Source organism: Aythya ferina (genome assembly GCF_964211825.1).
Source record: "Aythya ferina genome assembly, chromosome: 6".
NCBI lineage: Eukaryota > Metazoa > Chordata > Aves > Anseriformes > Anatidae > Aythya > Aythya ferina.
In genome coordinates, this window is record NC_140303.1 from 16,614,296 (window position 1) to 16,637,967 (window position 23,672).

General features: G+C 41.5%; 1 protein-coding gene across 9 annotated transcripts in view; it reads left to right on the forward strand.

Moving 5' to 3' along the window:
- The window catches only part of PDE1A (phosphodiesterase 1A), a 253,162-nt gene that overhangs the window by 94,312 nt on the left and 135,178 nt on the right, over positions 1-23,672 (forward strand). For 6 of the 9 annotated variants that reach the window (XM_084524828.1, XM_084524834.1, XM_084524839.1 and 3 more), the window contains one exon: positions 1,755-1,868. In XM_084524828.1, the coding sequence (XP_084380954.1) occupies positions 1,755-1,868 (114 nt within the window). The other 3 variants (XM_084524838.1, XM_084524837.1, XM_084524833.1) reach the window with 3 other exon arrangements.

The window sequence follows — 23,672 nt, forward strand, 5'->3', positions numbered from 1 at the left end:
AAGTCAGTGAAATAACACCAGTTTAAAACTGTGTGTGCATTTAAAGCAGAGAAGTAAATGAAATGTACTATTTAATTATCCACCTGAAATCAACGTGTAACAGATGCATCTCAAATTGGTTTATGACTCCCATAGGGGATATTTTAAATCTTGAGCAGAAAAAAAGTTTCCTGGAGAAAGAAATCAAATTAAAAATTTCTGAGGAGCATTGGGATTGTTTCAAATCAGTGAGCTTCTTCTATTTTTTTTTCTGCAAGATCCTGAATACTTAACGATATTACACACGTTTCTGCCAGTTGCATCAGATGGGAACCTGTCATCTGTGTGACATCATTGTTACAGATTTGTTATACCTTCGTAACGCTGAGCACAGATAAAGCTGTCCAATTAAAGCCATACTGAGATATGCAGCTGCCACCTTATGCTCCTTTCAGTCAGCATCTTGAGGACCCTTGTTCTCAGGGGTCCAGCCCAGCCCAGTGGCCGGCTGCAACGGCAGCAGCTGGCAGAGCTCCGGCACGGTTACTGCCACTTGGCACACGCCTCTTGCCTGGCTTCTGGTGCAGCTTTCGCTCTGATTGAAACAAACACAGTCGTTGAGAGAAGTCTGCGGTATATTTGATTATTTGGCTGCTGCTTGAGAAACAAAGATTGTTGCTGATTCACCAAGTGAGACAGGTGCTATTTACAAAGTACAGGAGGTGCATTGCTAACTTGGGGCTGTGCTGAGCAGGCGAGGAAATCCTCCCCTTCGCCCTCTCCAAAACCCAGCCTTGGCTGTACAACCGGGTGCTTAGGTCTGCACTTGAAAACAGCTCTGGCAGCCTGCTGTGTGGCTGGCGTACCTTTTAGTCCTCAGCCCTTGTGCTGTTTACGTGTACTTTATTGTCTTGCTGGCAGACATGCAGAGTTCAGCATCAGATTTTGACACGGGCATGCTGCTATCCCGAAGGATTTGCTGAACAGGCTGTCTTGCAGCTGCTGCATTTCCCACCAGTTAAATTGACAGCTACCTACTGTGTGGAGTTGCTAGGAGAAGGTGAACAGTCATCATTACAGCATACTCCTTCAATAACAACCTGTAGAGCTCTCTGATTTCTCTTCTGCAGGGATTTATACTTGTCTTCACTGCCGACTTAGCATTTGTTCGGTCATTTTCTTCTCGAGAGGCTGGTAGATATTTATTCCTTAAGAATCAATTCAGGATCAACTAAAGAGAAGAAAGTGCTGGCATTTGAACACACGCTCTTTGTAGGGTGATGTGGCTGATACTGGCTCCTACCATCTGCTTTTCTATTGCAGCCTGTTTCTCCAACCTGCAGAGCAGAAGCCAGCCTTTCTTTCCTTCTGGATCGTTAAAACCATTCACATATATCCTGCATGGCAATGAATTATAGTCCATTTTAAGGAATCTTTTGTGCTTCTGTGCATATTCCTACAGCAGACAAAGTGCATGAGGAAGGAGCTTGTGCAGCCAGTCAGTAGTGTAGAAGCTGGCTCACACGTATGGATTAGACTCGTGAGGTCAGAGGAGCTGTGTGTGCTGCTCTGTGCTTGTGTGGGGGGGGGAGAGTGGATTTGTCTATCCAAGTGAATAGCAATTCAGGCAGGATCATCCCTCAGCTGTTGTAATTCTGATGTGTTTTGATGTGAAAGCTGCTACTGTCTAACGTGTGTGGATCTTCTGACATTTGTAGTGGACTAAGGAATGCTTTTACTTGCTGCTGAGCCTGACTGTAACTGTATCGCTGTAGGACAATAACGATGGGGGCTCGAGCGACAGAAACAACTCGGGAACTGGAAAGCACCTCGATAAAGTATCAAATAGGAGGACATGAAGAGAAAATGTGGCAACGGCTCAAAGGAATGTGAGTAGTTTCCGTCCTTGGCTTTTGTTTTGTTGCCTGGGAAAGACCGTTTTCATCTGTTTGTTAAAATGACTAATTAGCAAATGGCAGAGTTATCTGTAAGCTGTGAATAGTATTTGCTTTCATAATACAGTACCTCACTCTCTTCTATGATGGTAGTTAAATTAATGTTGGATTCTGTGTAAGGTTCAATCACCTCAAAAAGACATGACTAGTGAGAGTGGTTATCCAAATTGAAATGCAGGTAAGTCCTTTCATGTTAACACTCCCCTAGCTCTGATGTGATTTTGTAAATGTTGGCTTCAGAATCAGCATTACTGGAGCTGTTCCATCATTTCTGTCAGTGTATGTAGGTAAATACATGTTACTGCAGTTCCATAGGAAGTATCAGTACTTTGTCTTTTGAGACTGGAGGTAAAGAAGCTTGTGTTAAAAGAGATGCTCATCTATTAGGAGGCTGCTATGTGTCCCTGTTTTTTTTTTTTTTTTTTGTCCCTTTTATCAATTATTTTTGTACTTAAAAATACTGAAAAATGATTCAAGGACTACTTTAAGGGACCACCATGCACCTGCACTGTGTAATTCATTCAGCTCAAATGCAAATTTCAGTTTAGACTTTTTGTGCAAGTGATCAGTAAACAAAGGTTTACAACTTGTCAGAGAGAAAGTCAAACAAACTAGTTTGTTATAAACACCTTAAACTTCAGTGTCTCCTTTGAAGTATTTATCTGGTTTTTGCTCTGAAAGCTGATGTCCGGATGTTACAAATGAATGGATGTGTTATATTTCTTGCTTTAGAAGCAAGGAAATTGCACTCATTTTATCTGGAAAGATTTGAAATAGTATTTCTAAGGGTATGCCACAGTTGCTACATAGTCCTTCAGCTGCTGAGGGAGCATGTTTGATTGAAACCTATGGGTCACTTAGAGTGCTACGAGTGGCAGGCTATGGCTCTGCCTGTTTCTGCTGTGCATTGGGTAGAGATTCAAGCTGGCTGTGGGAAAGGGAGTCTTTGCCATCTGCTTTCTTTCATGAGAAAGTTTGCTTGTTTCTGTGGAAAGTCACTTTTCAGCTGTGGTCACAGATTTATCACAACTTTTCTGTGATATCTTTTTGAATATTTGCTCTAAATACTATCATGACTCTGTTTTAGATTATGCATTTTGGGAACCATGTTGTCCATAGAAACCTGTAAGTGTACCCAATGGAGCGAATCTTTTGCTCACTTCCTGATGCCACACAACTTGCCTCTGACTTTCCACTACCAGGGAGCTCCACCAATTTGTGCAGACTTTCATTTATGTAGGGTCTAATCTGTTGCTTTTGTTCAGTTTGTAAATTCTCTATTAACACCAGAGTAATAGCTTTCTTGGGTTGAAATGCGTTCTTTCAGAATTGTTCCATTAAACAAACAAACGTAAATACTAAATATTACCGACACTGAGTACAACAGCTCCAGGAAATGAGGTTCAGGTTTCTTTAGGAGTTATTAAAACAATGGTTGGAATTTCACACAGAATCACACAGAATCATCTAGGTTGGAAGAGACCTCCAAGATCACCAAGTCCAACCTCTGACCTAACACTAGCAAGTCCTTCACTAAACCATATCACTAAGTGTGATATCATTTGTGTGTATCAAAATCAAATGGAGTTTAACTGTTTGAAAAAGCATTTGAAAACTGTCTTTCTTAGTTTGGTGCCAGCTTCTTGACTGTTATGACTACAAGACAAGATAGCGCTAAAATACTGGTATTTAAAAGAAACAGGTTATAATATTGGATAAGGTCTCAGCTGACCATTTCTCAGACTTCCCAATGATTTCATTTCAGTCAGTCACCAGTCAACAGGAAATCACTGACCGGTCATTATTTTGAATATTGTATGGGAAAAGTTCAAAGAGTTGAATTTCTCAGAGCAGATCTCTGTACTCAATTTATAGTATAAACATCAGTCATTAAGAAAAAGGATTAATTTTGCTGGTGCAGAGATATCAAAGTATATTTGTATGTGGGAGGAAAGATGGATAGATAAGCGGGACTGCCACAGACTATGTCATTTGGGAAGAATTGCCTTATGAATTATTGTCAGTCAGGATAATTGTTTCATCTTAGAGAGGGAATTGTTAGTGTGAAGCCAAATTACACCCTCATAGTAATATAACTATATTGTAGGCAAGATGCAGTGTGAATTATGGAGCTGAATCAGTTGCTGATACATTCCACAGGCCTGCAGAGTGTTCACCAATGTATACATATGATTTCAAAACAATTTTACTGTACTTTACTAGTTGAGAGTGCTGATTGTCTTCCTGCAGGCAGGTCATTACTTCTGAAAAAACATTAGATTTCATACAGGTAACTATCCACAAAGTGTTTAAAAGCTGCACAGTAGGTCCTTACTTAAAATGAGATTTTATTTTCTGTTAGCATTTTGGCTTCTTATAGTAGACATTTAGCTTTGGATTTGGCTGCAGAGTTCAGAGTTCCATATACATTTAACTTTGTCTTTTTTTTTTTTTTTGGTAAATATAGTTTGTTCTTTGAGATAGTTGAATTGGACATGATTAACAATGAATGAGAAATCATTATTTGAATGCCCTGTAAGAAAAGCTGGGCATTGGGAATGAGCTTGGACAGAAGAGCCTTTCTACACAGTTTCTATTCTATTTGTTTGCACAGTCCTTACTAACCTAATGCTCTCCCTGTGTGCTGTGGTAAAGACTAGGATGTTTTGAATAACATGAAACCTACATCCAGATTCCACCCTGTTCATGTGGCCTTCCAGCCGAACTCTGCTTTCTGTATTACAAGTCAAAATCCAACTCTATTATCTTTATGTTGAAACTGTAGCAGTGCTGCAAACAGGGGGTTTCTCCTGCAGATAAGAGATTATTTTGAAATTAATAATTTGATCCTTAGAGTTGGTACTGAGTTTATTGATGTCTAAATGTATAAAACAAGGTCACTGAAGCAGGACTTACAAAAAGGAGGCGTGTACATTTCTGTCCTAACATGAACTTCTGGTCTTTGAATTCACACATTTTCAATAGGCAGACTGCAAGCTTCCTCTGTTTTGTACTTCAGAGAGAAAGCAAAAACAAATAACAAGTGACAGCTAAATAAGTCATATAATAGTGTGGTTTTAATGATTCTTTGTTATGCAGAAGAGTGAAAGGAAAAGCCATGCAAACCACAGCTGGAATTTGCACTGCCAGCCTTAGGGCAGTGTAGTACACACTCCTCTAGAGAAGGAATCTCCTCACAACCTGGCCAGGTGGATCCTTCTCAGACCATTTAATGGCACTGAGTGCACTTCTTCTCCTTTAGCCTTTCATTCTCTTTCAGATAGGACCTTATTTTAGGCAGAAACTAAGTCTCCAGATTAATTGTATTCTGGTGTCAGCAGGACTGGAAGATTTGCTGCCCAGGAGAGCTTCTCTTTGGGCGCTGACAGAGCGGTAATGAGATCTGAAAGAGAAGCAGCTTCTTTAAAGCATTTTGCTTCACAGCTCAGAGAACCAGATCTAAAGCAGAGCTCTGTATGCTCACTGGCTTTACAGTGTTTGGTATTCTTAATCTGCAGATAGACTTGACTTAACCCTGTGTTCCTCATTATTCTGTGGAATGATGCATAGTCTGTTTACAGTATACCTTGGCTGTCTGCCACTGCACTCAATGTCACACACAGAACAGGCAGACTCCTCCACACCGTACTTTTTTTTTGCAAGTAGGCGTGTTCTTTGCAAGTAGTTTGTCTCCATCGCTGTTGAACCTAGTATTAGAAGTGAGTACCATTTTTTGAACTTTAACTTAATAAGTGAGAAAATAACCTGCTTTTCATAGATAAGCATATTTGCTAGTATTGTCTCCTAGAGTTTAAAAAAGTCTCTGAATAGAAAAAGTTAAATCTAACATCCCAGAATTTTGGGGAATTGGTGTTCACCAATAGAATAGACTACTTGGTTGGTTAAAATAGACTACTTCATGCAATTGTTACTGATTTAAAAAGAGAATACATTCTATTGCCATCTCTATATGTGACAGTATATTTGCTATTGCCTAAAACTGATTTGTGCTAACTTGGATGGCAAAAGGCTGCTGAGGAAAAGCATAAGCTTCTTGCCTTACCTTCTTCCCTTTCTGTTCCTCTAACAACTGAAAACAGGCCCCAGAGAGTTTTAAGACACTAAAAGAGCCTGACTCTCCTAGACACAGTTTGTTGATCCTGGGGTGCGGCAGTGACAAGAGCCTATCACTGCATGTGTACAAATTTTATAGAGGCAAAAAGTCACTGACCTGGGGAAACTTGACTTGATGTCAAGGAAAGTAGAAAAATGCCTTCCTCCACACTTGCTGAGTAAGAAGTGAGGATGCTTTTAAACGCATCAAGTGGAATCACAGATTAGCAGCCTGTTAGGTCTAAAAAAGACCAGAAATTTTGGATAACTTTAGGTGGGGAACCTCACTCAGTCATTCCTTCATTCAGACCCTGATAAACTAGTGGGAAAGCTATGAAAGCTCACAAAAAAAAAAAAAAAAAAAAAAAAAAAAAAAAAAAGTTAACTGAAGAGATCATCATTATCAAAACCTAAAGTTTTATGATATGAAGGTTTATCAATTTGTAAGTACTAAAGAATCAGAGGAGAAGAGCTAGACTTAGAGATGGAAAATTGCTAAAAAAAGTGATATAGAAATTGTCACTTACAGGTAACTACATTAAGAACAGATAGATATACTGTTCAAGTAGCTTTTACTTGTAATGTTGCCTATCTTTACTTTTTCCTAGCATGAAAACTTTTCTTTATAAGAAAATCATAAGCTCTTAAAAAAATTCAAATGAGATCCATATCTAAATGGAATTTAAATAAAATAAAAGCTGTTACTTTTCTAGTATGACTTCAGAAATGATCTGAACAGAAAATTGAAGAAATTATGTACTGATTTAACTGGTGGTTGATATGGATCCCATTAGCACTACAATTACAGTAAGAAATGCTCCATTACAAGTTGTGAACTGCTTCTTTTTATACCCAAACCAAAGTCTGTTTCTGTGACTGAGTAGTCAAGGTAAACAATTCATAATAATTCTGTAGCATAAAAAATATATCTAATTAAACTTATAAAATGACAGATGTTACATTTTGCAATAACTATTTTAGCCATACTCTGTTACTTAGCCTTAGCAATTTAAAGAACTCTCTTATCCAGTCATGTTAGTACAATAATAATATTTTGTTGTTGAATGGATTTTCCATTATTATCATTTATAGGATGCAGAGAACTAATTTCCCAGTGCGTATTAATTTTTGCTGAAATGTCCAGCACCTAGTGGTGCTTTTGATGGATTAGAGTAAATGCTAGTCCTCTAATTTACTGTGGGTAGGTGAATTGCTGTGCTTATAGAAAGCTCTACTAGAAGTAATTGCAAATAGAAGGAATGGTCCACAAGCCATAATTAGCCTATGATACCACTAAGAACAGGAAAAGTCTGTCTTCACTAGTCTCACAATCTCTATATGATATAACAGGGAAGTTCATGATTTCCAGACCTTCAAATGTACATGTGCATACACCCCTCACATATGTGTCCAATTACAATTAAGTGCTTTCTCTGAGAACATAGCAGAGGAAATTAGAGATAATATTTTATGAAGCTGACTGCTAAGCTGCAATTAAATGAAGTCTCAAATTTCTGTCCTCTGTATCTTTGTTTAGCTTAGACTTCTACCTCTACTTATGCTACATCAAACACTTCTAAGATTTCCTAGAAGATACTTTCTCTGACTACCTCATACATGTTCAATTCAGATCTGCCTCGAAAGATATAGCATATCATCTGCTACAGAAGTAATTACTTTCCTCTTATTTTGAACTCCTGCCAGCTACTTGTGCAGGGGCCTGTGTTTGCCCTGCAGGATGAACAATTTTTATGCACATTTTTCAACAACCTCATTCTCCGGTTTAGATAGTACACACTGAAGCTTGCTGACAAACTGTTACCCACTTCTCAAAGCTTTTGGTCAAAAATGCTGATTATATAGAGTTGAAAAAACTCAAATGCCTAAATACCGAAATTACATATTTACCAGTGGAAGTTATAACAAAAATAGGCATTGACTTCCAAAAGAGAAACATAACCTCAGGTTTATCAAAATTGTCTGACAGAAGTTTTCCTGGAAGATGTCAAAACAATCGTTTAGTAGTGAACTGAGCATTAGCACTTCTCCATTTTCTTTGCATTTGCCATCCAGTCTGGTTTGCTCCTGATATCATCTCTGGAGGAGGGCTAGAACAAAACCGTTGCAGTTATTTCTGCAACCGTTTACTGGGGACTGTCAGAAAACTAAGGCTGCAAAACCAATATAAAGATATACTGTTTGGTAGCAAGTCATCCTAGGCTACTGTGTCATCATTTCTAACTGGCAGGGTTTTTTTTTGTTTGTTTGTTTGTTTTTTGTTTTGTTTTTTTCCAAATAAATGGAACATTCAAAGCCCCCCAGAAGGGAGCAAAATAACCAACCAACCAACCAAGAGCCAAATGGGTTAAGCTTGACTCCCAACCTGCAGAGCGGCAGAGTGCTTGTTCTCTGGTGACAGCAGATATTTGGGAAGTTTGGATTTGTTTTAGTTGCCCTGTACTGCCTTGCTTTACCATTTCATGAAGTACTTTAAATCACAGATTTTTTAAGGTATGGCTTCACAGGGAAGAGATATAGTGATGGTCAGAGCTTAATAGAAAATGAATCCTTTAATTTTACAAAGGAGATAAGAAAACTGAGCAGTTACAACTAAAACAAGAGAGCAAATTGTGCTCCGATGTGGCTAAGGGAAGCTGAACAGGAATTGAGTACATCAGTTAGAAAGTTACAGCTGACACCAAAGTGACTCAGCTTTCCCAGGCTGTAAAGCTGAACAATTAGGCAAGCAGTGTTGCAAACTAAATAAGCAAGCCGCCTTCCTCGTCTCTCTTCTCCTTTAGAAAACTGCTTAGACTTCCTTGTAAAAAGCCAGTAAATGCATTCAGTACCCCTTATGGCTGCAGCTGGTTGCCAAGTAGTCTGTGGCTCTAATCAGACATGCTTTCTGAGTACATATATGCAAGGAATAATGATTTTAAATGAGTATGTGAGCTAATCCTAAAACTCTGGGTGATTCTGGCTGTTCGCCAGCATATATCATTTCTTATGGGTAAATCAAATACTGTTACATGATTTGTTGTATTAATTCCTGTGGATTTCCATAGAAAAGCAATTTCCAAACCGGTCTTCTGTGAGCTGTGCAAGTTTGTCAGCTACTTGGTCCTGAGAAATGTCACCTTTTTCAGCAGCTATGATGGATTAGGTTTTCTCCTCTGATTCATTGTTGCCTCCCAACTCTTGCCTCCATGCTAACTTTCTTAGCTGTGCTAGTATGACTGGTTTTGATGTAGTTCCGGGAATACTTATATATAGTATCCCTACTATTAATTTTAACTTGAATCAGTTCCTTGGTTGGATTCTTTGAGCGTTTCCACACTCAGTAGCACCCTTGCAAGGGAGGAAGCTGTCTGGTTATAGGAATAGCTGGTGATGAGGTGAAAGGGTTCAGACTGGCTCGAGCTGGTGCAGTTTGCCAGCAAAAGAACTATAGTTTCACGTTGCTCTTGTTTTAAGTCTGTGATCCCGTGACATGATAAATCCTAGTCTAGGATCCTGCTATTAGATCAAAACATGACAGAAGGTGTTGATGCAATATGAACTGGTGCTGAGGGCTCAAGTTTGTTCCAGTATTTTGCAAGCTTAACTTTGTAGTAGCATATTTTATGAAAATCAAGTATCGTCCACGTCACTCCAGCTTTATAATGCATCAGATAACATCTGTGCTCCTGTAGCCAACAGAAAGCTGACCTGAAAGAAGTCCAGTGTAAACATCCATACTGTGTACTTTGGCGAATGCAGTACAATTGTAATCACATATTTGCACCTCAACTGGATCAGTTAAGTACTGCTAGGTAACCTATAACCAACAATCACAAAACCCTAACCTAAACCCCTTAGGCCTATTGTTTACCTGTGCCTTATAAAATCCTTTGACACCACTGGCAATGTTTTGGATTCCTGTAAAACCCTCCAGAACCCTCCCCTGGCCCTCCCACCCCAATAATCAACCACAGCATTATCAAACAAACAACAATTAAAAAACAACCACAATAAACTACTTCATTAAAAGTTTGATTCTTCTTGGCCAGAATGCTCAGACACGGCTGACATTGTGCTATTTATGGTCTGCATGATGCAGGTGGAGAGTGATGTGGTTTATTATAAGCTCTTTAGAATGAGTAAGAGAAGTAATGCTCATCTGAGTCAGAATCATAAAAGAACAAAATAAAAGAGTGGTCCAAAATATAAATGTATCAACATTAATGACATTCCTGAAAAGTCTTTAGAACTTCTAGAAATCAACAAACATCAACAGGTATCTGAGAAAAGGCAATTCTGACTTTGTGCAGGCGTGCAGAAGTAAGGCTTAGTAGTTCAAGCTACTTGTTCCTTGTCAAAGAAAAAGAAAACATTTATATTTCTTGAAAAGCATGGGAGAAAATAGAGCTTCTGTAAAATCTAAATTTTATATCTAACTACAAAAGTTAAATCAATAGGCATGGCACAGGAGTGGGCCAGAGTGCTTCTCTATCGGCAAATTTCAGCAATACATCAGATTTTTAGGCCTTTCAGACGAGCTGGTATAACTTTAAGCATCATTTGCTGGAGAACAGATTGATGAGCGAGACATACATTAAAGCATTGCATTTTCCAGAACTAGTAGTTCTACAAATTTCCTTCCAAAGAAGTGGTGTGGTATATTTTGTTGTTGGTGGTGTTTTCTTTGCTTTAAGAACTAAGAGAAAGGAATGGGCTTTTGCTCAACTATTCCTCCCTGATCTTATGCTTGCTGCATGATGGCATAAATATTTGTAATCATAGTCATTCAACATTTTTGCCTGTTTTTGTTGCTGCTTATTTAATGAGCTTTTCAGCCTTACAGACTGTTGAATTACAGCAGTGCAGCTTTCCAAGCAGAATGCAGATATTATTTGGTGCAGTGTTATTTAACAGGGAGAGATCTAAAAGAAGATGTTTGTCTATGCAAGTGCTTACGCTCCATTATCTATTGTTTGACATTGGCTGTAGTTTGTTTGACCCAACCCTTCTCCAGACTTTTGGCGCCCCCGGGAAAATAAGTAGCCTCCATAAATATTATGTTGACATTTAATTGTTGTGAATTTCTCTGATAAATAGTGTTTGGAGGCACTTGCATTTGAATGGTTCACTGTTAGTGTAATTTATGCCAGAAAGACACTAAGGAACAGACTACCGGGTAGTATTTACTTCTTTCTTTTGTTCGTATACAGTACTGAACTATTGTTCTGCCTGGGTAAATTTAAATGAAATACTATTGTTGGCTTTTTCTTTTTGGTGTGTCATCTGCAGAATTTATTTGAAGAATCAACAGCAGGTTACCTGCAGTGATGTGTTCATGCTTTTTATTTTTTTTTTTGCCATTTGTTTTCTATATTTTATTTGTTGTTATATATATATATATTTATATTACCTCCTCTACCAAGTAATTATTTTCAGTAGCTTCTTTTATGACTGTATGTCTCGTGACTACTAAGACATCTTCACTAACAATAACATCAGTTAGCTTAGAGAGAAACCAGGTTTATGGGATAGTCCTATAACAGCCAATGGCAGTGAGATGGAGATACAATAGCCTTTTCCCTGCTGAATAGTGCCATGACAAGGAAACTCTATTTTAGTGTTATATTTCTCTTGACTCTCATTATTGGTCTTTATTTTAAATAAGCGGGACAAAAGTGAGACTTCAAATTTATTCACCTGTGATGTGAGTGTATGTACCTATAGTCCTTTAGGAGCATTTTACAAATACATCCTATAAAGCTCAAGTTAATAATGAGAAGAAACGTGTGTCTTAACCTCCTCTTATAGTGTATATATTTGATAATTTTAAGAGTGCCACATTACTATATTGCACTGGAAAGTGTTGGGCTCTTCCTTCCTATTCCACCATGAAGCCTACTCCAAACTGTATAACTGTTCAGATTTCTTGAATGAAATAGTACATGTATCTTTGAGAGCAAAAGTGCAATCATTATCTGATAGGAACTATGACTTTAAGTGGTGAGAGCATATGTAAGAAGAGCAAAAATGATTTTTACTATTTGAAATAAGTTTGTCTCTTCTGGATACTTTCTGGTTTATGTGAGTTTAGTCAGAAGTATTATGTGCTTAACTTAAAATGTCATAGGTAAAACCACTCATTTATTTGGGCCTTTTGACTTCGAAGTTCTGAGCAGATTGATTCAATATTGTTTGTTTCTCTGGAAATATTTAAAAATATTTGTCAAGCACATGTCAAAATGAAGAATGTTAATAACATACACATTTAAATAGTTTAGCGATAACTGTGAGGAAGCTTTGCCTCCAAGAAAGAATTTACTTCTATTTTTAGTTTTTCTCTTGAATAGTTTGGTTAGACACTGTCTGTCTTGCGCAAGCTAGTCATCAGGGATTCCTTCTCGTTTTGATTCCTAGAACACCCTACTCTTCCATAAATGTTTAAGTATCTAATGTGCAGAAGTAACTAGGAATGAAAGCGTTAAAACATCTTGGTTCGACCCACTTCCAAACCTACATATTGGTTTCCTGGCTTTGTAATTAAAAAAGTATGATGCATACTTAGCAGTTTTCCATGGTTAAGTTCTACTGGGGAAGAAATGAAAGATTGGTAATAAATTTCTGTCCTGTTGAAACAGAAGATCAGAGAAGACTTATGGCCTAGGTCTTATGATTTCCAATTCTGCATTAAGATACCAAAACTTCCCCTTGCCTTCACCTCTAATGTATTTTATTCTTCAATATTCCAAGAACATGCCAATATACCCCTGCTGTGGATTGAATGTGGTACATATGCTGTGTGAAACTGAATTTTAGCTAAGAGAAAAATGGTTTGTCTGCATAGCAGACAGGGAAAAAGAAAGTTTAAAAGTGAACATACAACAGCTGCTTGCCTGTTTTAGAGCTGGATATGGGGTAAACACAGGATATGAGCATCCCCGAAGATTATGACAGTTTATAGCTGAATCCAAACTTTCTGAGTTGTTCCTCTCACTGTTATAACCTGTCTGTGCTCAAAAACTTAGAGACCTGTAGAAGACTAATTTGTGTATAAATTTAATGGAAGTACGACAATGCATGTCCTGATGTATAAAATAAACATGGTATTAGGATTCATACGGAAAATCTTGGCTTTGACTTGGCTTTCTAATTGTATTTCTGCTTTTTCATTGGAAGCTTGCATATCTATTAACACACCATGCCAGATCTGCTGTAGACTAATTGAATTCTACAGTAACAAAAATGCCCTGATTTATTCATGTTATCACTTTCTGAAAAAAATTAGGTGTCTCAGGTGAGCATATGCCATATCGAGTCATTTCTGTCACCTATTTCTCCCCTGAATTATACTCAGTTTTGGCCATATTCATTCTGGATATGGAAGACAGTCAAACACATCTTATTCATGAGGTCCTATTTAGCCACCTAGCACTGTGCCGATCATCTTTTCTATGTAATGAAAGGCTATAACCAGAATGCTGTCTTGTGTAGCTTAAAAATATCCTTGTGCTCACATTGAAATGAAAGCAAAATGTAAAAACTGTATAATGAGTTAGTGAAAGTGTGTAATTTCCTATGAGTTTTACTGAAGACCTTTCAGTTTGAAAGTTTAGAACATTTTCAGCCTCAGTTCAATATTAAGATCATCTCATTGATTTGGGAGAGGAGGACTCGGAAGTTGCAGAGTCCTTGAATCATGTTACTATTTAGGGACAGATGATTATTAATAGATCTTGATTTTTAAATATTTTTCAACCTTTATCTTTACTTAAGTTAAATGTAATCTCAAGTTTACTCTTAGTTTGAATGAACATGGGAATAGAATAAGACCTTAAGACTTCAGCTTCAGTAGAGGAAGTTCTCAAGGGGAAGGATCCTGAAGAAAAGGTAGAATTCATAGAAGTTTAGAGATTTACTACATTTTTTCATTCCAAGTAATGAAAAACAGTATGGTATCTTTACATACTGTGACTCTGCAATGAAGTGGCCTCAGAAGGATACTCTTTAAATCTCTGTAACAACAGCGTAAAGCCTCACAAGTGACAACAGATGTGATTTCTCATAGTGAAGTGCATTCTTATAATTTGACAATGATTAACATTATGATGATCCTCTTGGCGTGGAACTGGAATTTTTCTACATTGTACAAGCTATATTAAATCCGTCTTTAGCTGGCACCCATACCTTACTGAAATTGGCAGGCTACCACATGCATGGGACCAATTCCAGCTTTCTTCATGGGCATGAGTGCAAAAATCTCCACATGATGCTTTACTGATGAAAATTATTTGATGATTCTCACAAGGAGGCTGCTGCATAATGCAATTCTCTATCTCAGAAAAAAAAAATGCTTTGTGGCCCAGTTTTGGATTCTACTTACTATCTCAGTCATCTTTCATCCAATACATTAGGATATAATAATATTTAAAGGCACTACAGTTTCTGGTTGTACTGTGAATTCATGATTCAGTCTGAAAGATCAGAAAATCTTGTAGCTTTCTGAGACTGCAGTTCAGAGATGTGAGCAATTGTCAAGCTCCAATAGTCAATTAATTCCATCTGTGAAAACGTGGTGTTGGACTACAGCTTCTGTTGAAATGGACAGAATGAAAGAGGTTTGAGGTTTTTGAATGGGAAAAAAAAAAAAGTACTTTTTGAGGCCTATTTATCATGATGCAGTTGATGGTATGCCCGTAGACCTCAGAATTTCAGCCTGTGATTGTTCCATCAAACCCATAATTTAAGAAAATTAACCTGGTTCTGGTCTCACTTACACCAGTTTAAGTGGAGGCTATTGAATTACATCACAATAAATGGTAGTTCAAAATAGATTTACTTTATTATGACAAAAGATTGCAGTATTTCATGGATGCAGTGGAATTTGGCTAAGGTTTATTGGTCACTCTTTTTTTCTGAACTCTGGGCTACGTCAAGTATGTTGTAATTTTTCAGTTAGCTGCTACTGCAAGTGATTCTTTTCTTGCATTGCTAAGTGAGCATGCCACCTGATAGGAAAAGGATTTCCTGAGGCTGCTTTTTTTTTTTTTTTTCCCTCTTTTTTTTTTTTTCTTTTATCTTTTTTTTTTTTTTTTCTTCCCAAAAGGAAACATGTTTACCTCCCTTTGTCTATCACTTGGTTGGAGCTAGAAGGAATAACATAGAAGCAGACTGAAAAAAAATTGCTATTTTATTGATTTGGGGTTTTTGCCACTCTTGCTAATGAGCTTTGTTTTTGCAGACAGACAGTAAAGGTGGGCCCCATGCTCCCATGCACTTGATTGCATCCCAGTTTGTCACTAAATTTATTTTTAACAATAAAATAATCAGATTGTAAGTTGTATTGTGATCACTACAAGTAGATCTCATCATCTTTAAAGCAACTGTGAAATTTTCACTGTGCAGTTGATGGGAATTAGACACTGAAAAAATAGTCAGTTGCAGAGCATCATCCAGGCAGTTGATAACAAAGCAAATGGTAGAAATGAGAACTTCAGACCTCTTCAATCATACATCTGGACACCTTCTGCACTGTGCTTTCCAGCTCTGTTCTAGTGCTAGGGTACTTCATTTTAAAATTTTAATTTAGTGGTTTCTCTGTTGTAATTTGAAGAATGGGAACAGAAGGAAAGGTAGACACAGATGGGAAGGGACAGTTTATCTATAGACCCCATTTAAACCAAATAGCTACATTGCAATTCCTTCTTAGGCAGCATGCAACCAGCATGACTGTCCTGGTTTCAGTTAGCACAGAATTAATTTTCTTCCTAGTAGCTGGTGGAATGCTGTGTTTTGGCTTAGAATGAGAAGAGTGCTGATAACACCCCGATGCTTTAATTGTTGCAGAGCAGTGCTTATACTAAGCCAAGGACATCTCAGCCTTTGCTCTGTCCTGCCAACGGGCAGGCTGGGGGGGTGCAGTAAGAGCTGGGAGGGGACAGACCCAGGACAGGTGACCCAAACTAGCCAAAGGGGTATTCCATACCATCTGACGTCATGCTAAACAATATATAGGGGTGGCTAGCCGGGGGGAGGGGGCCGGACTGCTCGGGGTTAAGCTGGGCATCGGTCAGCGGGTGGTGAGCAATTGCATTGTGCATCACTTGTTTGTACATATTATTAGTAGTAGTACTATTATCATCATTGTATTATTATTATTATTATTATTATTATTATTATTATTATTATTATTTTCCTGTCTTATTAAACTGTCTTCATCTCAACTCACGAGCTTCACTTTCCATTTCTCTCCCCCGTCCCAGAGAGGGAGGGGGGAGGGTGAGCGAACGGCTGCGTGGTGTTTAGCTGCCAGCCGGGTTAAACCACGACAGTCTTTTTGGCGCCCAACGTGGGGCTCGAAAGGTTGAGATAACGGCAGATCTGACCAGAGTGTGTTAAACTAAAATTGGTATAAGTATTAGACCTGCTTAATAGTCACTTGTCATAATGCTGATTGCTTTAATCTCAACTGTGCTGCGCCTGTTTTCCAAATTGAGTATTATAGCACGTTATTTTCCGTATGTGCTCTCTGTCATGTTGTTTATCCTCTCCGGGCCCTGGTTTCAGACCGTTATGGTACTGTGTGTTGTATCAGTGGCTTATGAGATGATGAAATATCTGGCCATGACTCTAACCTGGTATTTGTACTCAGTAACATCTTCGATTCTATACTTTGGAAACTGTATTTTGGAAACTATTAGCAATTGTATCTGTTGCCTTTTTCCATTAGGGAGTCAATCTGTGGAGGGGAAAGGGGAAGATAATTTTTCTTACTTAATCACTCTCCCTTTCTCCTTCACCACCCCTGTACCCTCCTTGATCACTCTCCCTTCCTCCTTCACCACCCTCTTATCCTCCGAGTTTATTACAATAGCTCTCCAAGATATTGAATATCCTTGGGATACTCAGACCAGCATAGTCCTGTTGTTCTGCCTCCTGAATGCACTTCAAGTTCTGCTTAAAGTTAAACAACTACTTAGGAAGCTCATCCGGAGATCTGCCCGGAGGCAGTATAGTTGTGGGTGGCAGGGAGTATGGGTGGATATGGGCAGGCATCTAGAGCAGTTGGCACCCCCAGTGTGTTGGAAATTCACCCCTGAACAATGGCAAAATCCTCAAAAACTGGCAGAATGCTTGAAAAAAAGGTGTAATGATTCTGGCAGTTCCAAAGTAACACAAATCATTGTAACGTGCTGGGGCCTGGCTCATGCCTATCGAGCTGCCATTGATACTGCTGTCAACTTAGTGACAGACCCTGCGGCCACTCCAAACCCTGTGACAGACCCAACGGCCACTGTGACCCCTACGGTGGATTCTGCAGCCGCTCCAGTCCCAGCTCCTGCAGCCGCTCCAGTCCCAGCTCCTGCAGCCGCTCCAGTCCCAGCTCCTGCAGCCGCTCCAGTCCCAGCTCCTGCAGCCGCTCCAGTCCCAGCTCCTGCAGCCGCTCCAGTCCCAGCTCCTGAAGCTGCTCCAGCTCCAGTTCCTGCAGCTGCTCCAGTCCCAGTTCCTGCAGCCGCTCCAGTCCCAGTTCCTGCAGCCGCTCCAGTCCCAGCTCCTGCAGCCGCTCCAGTCCCAGCTCCTGCAGCCGCTCCAGTCCCAGCTCCTGCAGCCGCTCCAGTCCCAGCTCCTGCAGCCGCTCCAGTCCCAGCTCCTGCAGCCGCTCCAGTCCCAGCTCCTGCAGCCGCTCCAGCTCCAGCTCCTGCAACTGCTCCAGTCCCAGCTCCTGAAGCTGCTCCAGCTCCAGCTCCTGCAGCTGCTCCAGTCCCAGTTCCTGCAGTCGCTCCAGTTCCAGCTCCGGCCGCTACTCCAGTCCCAGTTCCTGCAACTGCTCCAGTCCCAGCTCCTCAAGCCGCTCCAGCTCCAGCTCCTGAAGCCGCTCCAGCTCCAGCTCCTACTGCTGCTCCAGTCCCAGCTCCTGCAACTGCTCCAGCTCCAACTCCAGCTCCTGTAGCCGCTCCAGCTCCTGTGGCCGTGTCAGAGAAACGAGCTGTAGCAGTGCAAGTTGACCCTGCAGAGGGCATTCCAACCCCTGTGGCAGACCCTGTAACAAAGTCAGAGAAACGAGCAGTAGCAGTGCAAGCTGCCCCTGTAGAGAAGGTGAAAATATGGTATAGAAATTCAAGTCGTTTAGAACGCAGAGAGTCTTCTGCCAATCCAGGTAAGGCTTCTGCCAAAACTAAGTATAGAGATGACGAAGATGATGACGACGCTGGGCCGTCAAGGATTCAGGAGGAGGAAGATGAGGATGCCGAAAGAGCAACAGTAACTACCCGAAGCCTAAACGAGCGCGAGCTACGAGATGTGCGAAAAGATTTTGGTCGCTGTATAGGTGAGCAGCTTGTCACCTGGCTGCTCCGGTGCTGGGACTCTGGAGCCAATTGTGTGGAATTAGACGGCAGGGAAGCCAAGCGGCTGGGATCCCTTGCTCGAGACGCCGGCATTGACAAAGCAATTGCAGATGGAGCACGACCCACCAGCCTCTGGAGGCGTCTCCTCTCAGCTGTGAGGGAAAGGTATCCCTTCAAGGAAGATATTTTATGTCTACCAGGCAAGTGGACCACTATGGAGAAGGGAATCCAGTACCTGAGGGAATTAGCCGTACGGGAAGTGATTTATGAGGATCCAGACCTCAAACAAACATCCACAGATCCAGATGAAGTCAAGTGTACACGACCCATGTGGCGGAAGTTTGTACGGAGTGCACCATCATCATATGCCAGCTCATTGGCAATAATGGCCTGGAAAGAGGATGAGGAACCCACAGTGGGTGAAGCGGCTAAACAACTCCGGCAGTACGAAGAAAGTCTCTCCTCTTCCTTACAGGCCTGCGTCTCAGCTGTGGAGAAACTTTCTGAAAAGGTTCACCAACTTGAAGAGAATCTATTGTCCTCCCCACCTGAACCAACCAGTGCCCACCGACCAAAGGAGAACACTTGGGAGAAACTTTCTGAAAAGGTTCACCAACTTGAAGAGAGATTATTCTCCTTCGCACCTGTACAAAGCAGTGTCTCAGCTGTCAGGGGTAGGCGTTCACCCACACAAGGAAGACGATATGGTGGGTACTCACCCCGTGCCACCCTGTGGTTTTACTTACGAGACCATGGAGAGGACATGAGAAAGTGGGATGGAAAATCTACCGCGACCCTAGAGGCACGGGTACGTGAGTTGCAAAAGAAAACAATCAGGAAAAAGGGATTCTCCGAAAAGTTTGCTGCTCCAACTTCCAGCAGACAGTCCTTCAAACACAGAAACGAGGAAGATTCTGACCAGGATTAGGGGGGCCCTGCCTCCAGCCAGGGGGAGGAAAGGGACAATCGAGTTTATTGGACTGTGTGGATTCGATGGCCTGGCACATCACGCGCACAGAAGTATAAGGCTTTAGTAGACACCGGTGCACAATGTACTATAATGCCATCGAGCTATAAAGGACCAGAGCCCATCTATATTTGTGGAGTGACAGGGGGATCTCAGCAGTTGACTGTATTGGAGGCTGAAGTGAGTCTGACTGGGAATGAGTGGGAAAAGCACCGCATTGTGACTGGTCCGGATGCTCCATGTATCCTTGGCATAGACTATCTTAGAAGAGGATACTGCAAGGACCCAAAAGGGTTCCGGTGGGCTTTTGGTATTGCTGCCTTAGAGACAGAGGGCATTAAACAATTATCTACCTTGCCTGGTCTCTCAGAGGACCCCTCTGTTGTGGGGTTGCTGAGGGTCGAAGAACAGCAAGTGCCAATTGCTACCACAACTGTGCACCGGCGGCAATATCGCACCAACCGAGACTCCCTGATTCCCATCCATAAGCTAATTCGTCAATTGGAGAGCCAAGGAGTGATCAGCAAGACTCATTCACCTTTCAATAGTCCCATATGGCCAGTGCGAAAGTCTAATGGCGAGTGGAGACTAACAGTGGACTATCGCGGCCTGAACGAAGTCACGCCACCACTGAGTGCTGCAGTGCCGGACATGCTGGAACTTCAGTATGAACTTGAATCGAAGGCAGCCAAGTGGTACGCCACAATTGATATCGCTAATGCATTTTTCTCCATCCCTCTAGCAGCAGAGTGCAGGCCACAATTTGCCTTCACTTGGAGGGGAGTCCAATATACTTGGAATAGGCTGCCCCAGGGGTGGAAACACAGCCCTACCATTTGCCATGGGCTGATCCAGTCTGCACTAGAGCAGGGGGAAGCTCCTGAACACCTGCAGTACATCGATGACATTATTGTGTGGGGTGACACAGCAGAGGAAGTTTTCGAGAAAGGGAAGAAAATAGTCCAAATCCTTCTGAAAGCCGGTTTTGCCATAAAACAAAATAAAGTCAAAGGACCTGCACGGGAGATCCAGTTTTTAGGAATAAAATGGCAAGATGGACGTCGTCAAATCCCAATGGATGTGATCAACAAAATAACAGCTATGTCTCCACCAACTAACAAAAAAGAAACACAGACTTTCCTAGGTGTTGTGGGGTTTTGGAGAATGCACATCCCAAATTACAGTCTGATTGTAAACCCACTCTACCAAGTAACTCGTAAGAAGAATGAGTTTGAATGGGGCCCTGAACAACGACAAGCCTTTGAACAAATCAAGCAGGAAATAGTCCATGCAGTAGCCCTTGGGCCAGTTCGAACAGGACCAGATGTAAAGAATGTGCTCTACACTGCAGCCGGGGAGAACGGCCCCACCTGGAGCCTCTGGCAGAAAGAACCTGGGGAAACTCGAGGTCGGCCTCTGGGGTTTTGGAGTCGGGGATACAGAGGATCTGAGGCCCGCTATACTCCAACTGAAAAGGAGATATTGGCAGCATATGAAGGAGTTCGATCTGCTTCGGAGGTGGTCGGTACTGAAGCGCAGCTCCTCCTAGCACCCCGATTACCGGTACTAGGCTGGATGTTCAAGGGAAGGGTCCCCTCTACGCATCATGCAACTGATGCTACATGGAGCAAGTGGGTTGCACTGATTACTCAGCGGGCTCGAATAGGAAACCCCAGTCGCCCAGGAATATTGGAAGTGATCATGGACTGGCCAGAAGGCAAATACTTTGGGATATCATCAGAGGAGGAGGTGGGTCGTGCTGAAGAAGCCCCACTGTACAACCAGTTGCCAGAGAATGAAAAGAAATATGCCCTGTTCACTGATGGGTCCTGTCGTATTGTGGGGAAGCATCGGAGATGGAAGGCTGCTGTATGGAGTCCTACGCGACGAGTTGCAGAAGCTGCTGAGGGAGAAGGTGAATCGAGTCAGTTTGCAGAAGTGAAAGCCATTCAGCTGGCTTTAGACATTGCTGAACGAGAAAAATGGCCAGTTCTCTATCTCTACACCGATTCATGGATGGTAGCAAATGCCCTGTGGGGATGGTTACAGCAATGGAAGCAAAACAACTGGCAGCGTAGGGGCAAACCTATCTGGGCTGCTGCATTGTGGCAAGATATTGCTGCTCGGGTAGAGAACCTGGCTGTGAAAGTACGCCACGTAGATGCTCATGTGCCCAAGAATCGGGCTACTGAAGAACATCAAAACAACCAGCAGGTGGATCAGGCTGCTAAGATTGAAGTAGCTCAGGTGGACCTGGATTGGCAGCATAAAGGTGAATTATTTATAGCCCGATGGGCCCATGACACCTCAGGCCATCAAGGTAGAGATGCAACATACAGATGGGCTCGTGATCGAGGGGTGGACTTGACCATGGACGCTATAGCACAGGTTATTCATGACTGTGAAACATGTGCTGCAATCAAGCAAGCCAAACGGTCAAAGCCTCTTTGGTATGGAGGACGATGGCTGAAATATAAATATGGAGAGGCCTGGCAGATTGATTACATCACACTCCCTCAAACTCGCAATGGCAAGCGCCACGTACTTACAATGGTGGAAGCAACCACCGGATGGCTGGAAACATATCCTGTGCCTCATGCTACCGCCCGGAACACCATCCTGGGCCTTGAAAAGCAAGTCCTATGGCGACATGGCACCCCAGAAAGAATAGAATCAGACAATGGGACTCACTTCCGAAACAACCTTATAGACACTTGGGCCAAAGAACATGGTATTGAATGGGTGTATCACATCCCCTATCATGCACCAGCCTCCGGGAAAGTTGAACGATACAATGGCCTGTTAAAGACTACCTTGAAAGCAATGGGCGCTGGGACGTTCAAAAACTGGGATACGCATTTGGCAAAGGCCACCTGGTTAGTCAATACTAGGGGATCTACCAACCGAGCTGGACCTGCCCAATCAAACCTGTTACGTACTGTAGATGGGGATAAAGTTCCTGTAGTGCATGTAAAAAATATGCTGGGTAAAACAGTCTGGGCTACTCCTGCCTCAGGAAAAGGCAAACCTATTCGTGGAATTGTTTTCGCTCAGGGACCTGGATATACTTGGTGGGTGATGCAAAAGAACGGAGAGGTCCGGTGTGTACCTCAAGGAGATTTAATACTGGGTGAGAATAGCCCATGAACTGAATTGCACCATGTTAAATAGTATATTATACTGTATGTTATCACTACCATGATTACTATAGGTGACTAATTAGAATGTATGGAAAAGAGTGTAACCTGAGCATGACATAAATGGTATGGAATAAGGGGTGGATAGATGTCCTGGTTTCAGTTAGCACAGAATTAATTTTCTTCCTAGTAGCTGGTGGAATGCTGTGTTTTGGCTTAGAATGAGAAGAGTGCTGATAACACCCCGATGCTTTAATTGTTGCAGAGCAGTGCTTATACTAAGCCAAGGACATCTCAGCCTTTGCTCTGTCCTGCCAACGGGCAGGCTGGGGGGGTGCAGTAAGAGCTGGGAGGGGACAGACCCAGGACAGGTGACCCAAACTAGCCAAAGGGGTATTCCATACCATCTGACGTCATGCTAAACAATATATAGGGGTGGCTAGCCGGGGGGAGGGGGCCGGACTGCTCGGGGTTAAGCTGGGCATCGGTCAGCGGGTGGTGAGCAATTGCATTGTGCATCACTTGTTTGTACATATTATTAGTAGTAGTACTATTATCATCATTGTATTATTATTATTATTATTATTATTATTATTATTATTTTCCTGTCTTATTAAACTGTCTTCATCTCAACTCACGAGCTTCACTTTCCATTTCTCTCCCCCGTCCCAGAGAGGGAGGGGGGAGGGTGAGCGAACGGCTGCGTGGTGTTTAGCTGCCAGCCGGGTTAAACCACGACAATGATATGCACAATATTGTACAGTGTTTGATATAATACAAGACTATACTACATTAGGTGATGAAGCTTTAAATGTTGCACTTAAATTTTTGTAGGTAGCTGAAGGCTTCTCACTGTACATGCTCAGAACTGCTAAAAGTGTCTAACAAATAAAAGTTAGTTTTGTTTTTTTCCCAGCTGAGTTGCCTCAGAGGAAAGTGTCAGAAGCACAAAAGCCTTTGTTACTTCACTTCATGATTAAATCCAGCCTTCCCCATTGAAAGAGCTCTTTTCTTTTGCATTATTATCCTGTTACAAAATATCTCTCTTCCCATCACAAATATTCCAGTTTCCCTATGCTTCTCTTCCTAATTAACACTGAAAGCCATTCCTAACGTTGAGTCTAGAAGCTGCCACGCCTTCAAGTTTAAAGAATTAAACTCAGCAGTTACATATTTAAAT